This window comes from Miscanthus floridulus, chromosome 7, assembly GCF_019320115.1.
Source record: "Miscanthus floridulus cultivar M001 chromosome 7, ASM1932011v1, whole genome shotgun sequence".
Taxonomy (NCBI): domain Eukaryota; kingdom Viridiplantae; phylum Streptophyta; class Magnoliopsida; order Poales; family Poaceae; genus Miscanthus; species Miscanthus floridulus.
In genome coordinates this window covers 75,222,486-75,227,801 of record NC_089586.1, presented here as the reverse complement: position 1 = coordinate 75,227,801, position 5,316 = coordinate 75,222,486, and the positions used below count along the sequence as shown (strand labels likewise).

The 5,316-nt window shown below is 46.3% G+C and overlaps 1 protein-coding gene across 1 annotated transcript; it reads right to left on the bottom strand.

Annotated features, from left to right (window-relative positions):
* Window positions 1-631: 631 nt before the first annotated feature.
* Window positions 632-2,724, bottom strand: LOC136463470 (SNAP25 homologous protein SNAP33-like). The gene is made up of 5 exons (XM_066462467.1): window positions 2,630-2,724; window positions 1,641-2,121; window positions 1,432-1,553; window positions 1,238-1,335; window positions 632-1,115 (listed from the first exon to the last, which is right to left on the bottom strand). Exons 2-5 carry the CDS (start codon window positions 2,104-2,106, stop codon window positions 1,016-1,018), a joined length of 786 nt encoding a protein of 261 aa, XP_066318564.1. The 5' UTR covers window positions 2,107-2,121; window positions 2,630-2,724; the 3' UTR covers window positions 632-1,015.
* Window positions 2,725-5,316: the final 2,592 nt, after the last annotated feature.

Below are 5,316 nucleotides of genomic sequence, written 5' to 3'. Positions count from 1 at the left end.
TATTGTGCTCTTAAAAAGCATTCTAACAGCTTGTCTATATTGTTTTCTATTTTTCCCAGTGGCTATCCTACCATTCTCGCTGGCCATATGTCCCTAGCGAGTTCTGCTTGCTATCTGTGTTTTCTAATTTAATTAGGCTGTTGTAAAATACTACATTTTAGATGGGCTTTCTATTTTACATAATGGCTAAATCTCACAATTTAGCATCTAATTTTACCAAGTCTCTTGGAGTTGCTCAATAAGTAGGCAATCCATTTGTGAAATAAAACACTTTTGCATGGATAGATTTTTTTTATGTTTTTGCTTTATGTGATGCATGTATATAAATTAAAGTTCTTTGTATCTGGTGAAAGAATCCATCCCTATCATCTTTTGCACGTGTGACATTATCTTGTTTTAATTCTAAAACTCGAATTTTGCAGGACACTTGATTTAGGTGCACACGGTGCCATTTCAGTTTTATTAGAAATTACTATGTGCGTGTTGACTTAATTTGGATCTTTAAAATTCATGCGAGTCCATTTCTCCCTAAAGTAGCTTCACAAAAGAATATTCTTGCTATATTTTTATACATATAATTAATGTAATAAAATTAATGATCAAAGTTGTTATTGGGAGTCATGTGAGTCATTTTGTGGCCTAAATGGAGTGGTGGTTTAATCTCTTGATATGCTCGTGACGATACATACATACATACATACATACATACATACATACATACATACATACATACATACATACATACATACATACATACATACATACATACATACATACATACATACATACATACATACATACATACATACGTACGTACGTACGTACTTTGGTCAACAAGGAAAAAGAACATTTTCTGTGTTGAACAAAAAGACGCTCTCTATGTAATGGAGAGCAATACTACACGTTACAAGCAATTAAACCCTGTGCCAGCCTCGAGGGCGATTCGTGATGCAGACCATGGAAACCCAAGAAATGCAAGCTCCCCGGTCCCCTTCGTTCCCACGTGTGAGGCGGCCTACTTGGCAACTAGCTTGCGCGCACGTTGGTTGGCTCCCTTCACCCTGGAGTTGAGCTCGTCCACGTCTCCTTGCAGATTATCCAGCGCTTCGTTTTGCCTGAAATGTTGGGCAGAACAAATTACTTCGACAGTACTAGCAGCAGCATTGCCATCCAAGATCCAAAGATTGCTGATCGAGAATATTGAGCTACTCGATCTGGTTCAGCAACTCAAGCTCACCTGTCAAGCTCGGAGCCCATGTCGACGGCCATGCCCTTGAGCTGGCCCAGCACGTCGCTGAGGTCATCGAGGGCGTCGTCCTGCTTCTTCTTCTCGATCTGCAAGATTCACAAATTAACATGGCTTAGTAGCTAGCTGCCGGGTCGCAATCGATTTCGTCTTGGTATCAGTGAGCAGAGCATGCAGCCACGAACCTGGACTTTGTCCATGGCATCGGTGGCCTCGGCGTAGTGGCGAGGATCGCGCTTCCCTCGCGGGCTCAGCCCGAGCTTGTCCCTCTGCTCCATGCGGCTGGCCTTCTTCTTGAAGGAGTCATCTGTTTCATTTCATTATTCAGTTTGTTTCAGTTTCAGTGTATGTAGATATATAGGACACGATCGTCGTCGTAGGTAGGGTAGGGTACCTCGTGACACCTGTGCCGGTCCCTTGATCTGCCTCGTTTTCTTGGGCTTCCATGGCTTGGAGAAGAAGCCTCCAAGGCTGCCGAGAAGCGACTCGCTCTTGGTGAGGTCCTGGTCGATCTCGACGGCCTTCTCGTGCGTGCGGCTGATCTGCTCCCCCTGCTTGTGCAGCGTGATGAGCGTGTCGGACGCGTCCTGCTTGATGTCCTCGGCGATGCGCAGGCAGCCGGCGAGCGCGTCGGTGGTCTCCTCGGCCTTGTACGCGGCGTAGTGCTCCAGCTCCTGCACCGACTGGTTCTCCAGCCCGCCCGAGTCGCGGAACCCGTCCTTGTACCGCTTCTTGGCGTCGGCGGGGGCCTGGTACGCCCCGGACTTCTTCGCCGCCGGCTTATTCTTAGACTCGGAGTCCGAGTCGGAGTCGAAGGGGTTCGGCTTCGACGAAGCCGCGGGCTTTCCGCCGCGTGGCATTTTGTCGTCCGCTCCCTATTATTTGGTCAATACAAAAATAGCTAATTACTTATAAGTAGTTCTTGCAAACGAGCAGAGTTTTCCAAGTGTGAATTGTTGTATAAGTGGAGACTGTCATGTTTGATCGAGTTCAATTAGATATTGAATAGACATTTGTTTTCAAGGATAAAATTTAATTTCTCCATTACCTAGGATCATACAACACATACTGACTCATAATAATTCTAATGTAAACATTCCTTAATCCGATGAACACCTCTACATCGCCCAATGCCCATATAGTTCATACATCAAATGGTGTTATTATGCACCAAGACGAAATCAATATAGGATTGAGAAAGCGAGCATGTTTTTTTTTTATTTACAATAAACAAGAAGTCATAGCATGATAAAATTGAACACAAATCTCTGCATTTCATCTGATTCAACATCTAATTGGTAAGATGGAACTAATACACTAGGAACCATATCGGAAAAGAACGAAAAGGAACTCAATCAAGAAAGATAGATCGATATTATCAACCAGGCTAATGATAACGGCCTCCTTCTCCTCCTCCTCCTCCTCTCCGGACAACCAAAGAGGAGGCAACAAATGTGCCTTTATTTGGAAGCAAACTTCGTTTGTTTGTTGTGCCTTCCGTCTATATATAGGTGCTATTTATCGTTCACTCTAAAAAATTTTTAACTGAAATTGCTGTTATTTTTGGAAACTTATACGATCCATTCGGTGGCTGTGACACGAAGGTAAATACGACCTCCGTGATAATCATCCTGCAATTTCTCACATGCTGTCATTATCATGCAAAGATGCAAGGAAACCACATTGATATTCCACAGGAGCTACCGATTCTCTCTTTTCTCTGTTTCTTTAATTTAACAACAGTATGTTTACTACTCCCTCTGTCTTGTAATATAGTGCATTCTAGGAATTTTAAAATAAATTAAGAGAACATAAAAGACGTACGCACCCTCATTTTATTTCCTAATCCGACGCTATCATCAACATGATTAATGGTGATTAGTTGATAAATGAAAAGTATTGGATGCAAAACTGTTTTTTTCCTCTAAAATGTATTATATTTGAGGACATTTTTTGAATGCTAGAGTGCACTATATTACAGGACGGAGGGAGTATCCCTCTAAAAATAGATATATGAAGGAAGGATATCCCATTTCATCTTTGTCCCATCTGTAAATAAAGCACACCGGAGTACATGACATGCTTCTACCATATTTGAACAAATAAATGTTCTACCTCAGCTGTGATTGGAATAATTTTAGTGGAAGGTGCATTTTTATTTGAAGTCTCAAACTTTATCAATCCAATTAGTTAAGGCATATACATATTTATCGTATACAAGCTATATGACTAGACTTGTACTCAAAATAAGTTTAAGATGATGTTGATTTGTTGCAAGTAACAATGTATTGTCTGAGAAATCAAATATCCAAATCTACTTTTGAAGACTTTCTCCTTCTATCAAGTATGTCTTACATTGATGGACAGAGTGATCACCACACTTTGCATCTGGACCTTTTGATTTGCTTAGTTCATGTGACTTACAGGTAGTGATAGGTGTCACGGGGTCAGAACCACGGTAAGCATTGTTGTTCGAGTCAGTGTCAGAGTATGGGTCTCCGGTAGCTCGGGTGGACTAAGAACACAAGAATCACAGAGAAGACGCAACGATTTAACCTAGTTCGGGCCAATCGGTGCCCTACATCCAGCAACTGATGATCCTTATACTCAAAAGCACCCAAAATCGGGGGGTTACCACATAGTGTACAGGAGGGAGAGAGAGATTTGGTAGGGGGTTAGCTCGGTGATAATCCTGAGGTTGCCTTGCGCCGGTGGAGCCTTCCCCTCGTCGGAGAGGAGGAAGACGATGGGATGCAGTGGAGGAGCTCTCGGTGTCCCTCTCTAAGTTGCCTTGCTCTCGGTGCTGAGCAGAGACCAATGGATGGAATGGAATGATCTGTCTTTGGATCCCCCCCCCTCTGAGATTCGACCTTATCCCTTATATAACGAGATAGGTCGGGTACATGGTGGTTTGGGGGAATGAGTCTTCGGTCTACATGCGCCGGAGTCCAGGAGGGCCTTGCAGCGATGCGCTATGAACCGTGGCGGTGTCGTGGAGCCGAAGAATCCTTGGGCGTCGTCCGACTGATCTGTTCTAACACGCTGAGTGTCAGGCTATGTCGACTTAAACTGACCTCCCTTAGGTGTGCCTTCTGGAGTCTTCTTGGTGGCGAAGGAGGCCGGCTCGAGGGGCTGACGTGTTGGCCCGAGAGCCCCCGAGCCCTTGGAAGCCATAGAGAAGCTTTGTCTTCTTGTGTCACGCCCTGTGCTTGATCTCGGTAGCTCGGGGCGTGTCTTCTTGTGCTCGGGCCTTGGCTGGGGTCATTGGCCGGGCAGGAGCCAAGGGCCAGGCTCGAGTGTGTCGTACATCGGGAGCCTGAGGCTTGGGTAAGCCCCCGAGCCCTGAGCGGAGGCCATGACGTATTCATGCTCGGCCGGGTTTCTTCACCAGAGGGTGCACGCGAGTGTACCCGATGGGTATAGCCTTTGAGCCCCCAAGCGATCCTGGAGGGGTCGATCGAGGGGTCTTCTTCGGTCAGGAACTATTGGACCCGAGGCTTGAGATACCTATATGTTAGGATCTCATTAGGAGCCCCCGAGCCCTTCGTGGCCTCACTTAGCATGATGGCGACAAAGGGCTGAATTCAATCTTCTGGTGATCGAACCCTCCTTGGTGGGGATGACTTCCGCTGATGAGAGTACGATGCCCTACGTGGGGCCCTTCCCCTGGCATGACGGGGGACGCTTGGCTATCAAGGCCAAGTGGTAGTGGTGCTGACCCCTTCTCTTTCTTCATGTGTTCCTTAGGTCTAAAGCTCAAGCGAGGGCTCAGAAGACTCATCTAGGACTCCTTAGACTTTAAGCCTAGGGCCACCCTCCATTGTGGTCAGAGCCTGTCGTGGGTCGGGTGATTAAGAGCATCTAGGCTCTGGCTCGAGGCCACCTGATCAACCAGCACGCCACGCCCTTCTAGAGGCTTTGGTAGCTGGTCCAACCTTCTCGAATTGGCCTTCTGGGGCCAACCTTTCACGGCCATAGGTCAGGGTGCGAGGAGCGTGCCGAGCTCAGAGGGGCCCTCGTTGGGCTCGCTGTTCAGCAACTCCTGACCCAACTCTAGGGAGTTGGTTGGT

Coding starts and splice junctions, on each gene's coding strand:
- LOC136463470 (XM_066462467.1), bottom strand. CDS start 2,106: ATGCCACGCGGCGGAAAGCCCGCGGCTTCGTCGAAGCCGAACCCCTTC. Junction 1,554..1,640: donor ACCGGCACAGGTGTCACGAG/GTACCCTACCCT, acceptor GAAATGAAACAG/ATGACTCCTTCAAGAAGAAG. Junction 1,116..1,237: donor ATGGGCTCCGAGCTTGACAG/GTGAGCTTGAGT, acceptor CCAACATTTCAG/GCAAAACGAAGCGCTGGATA.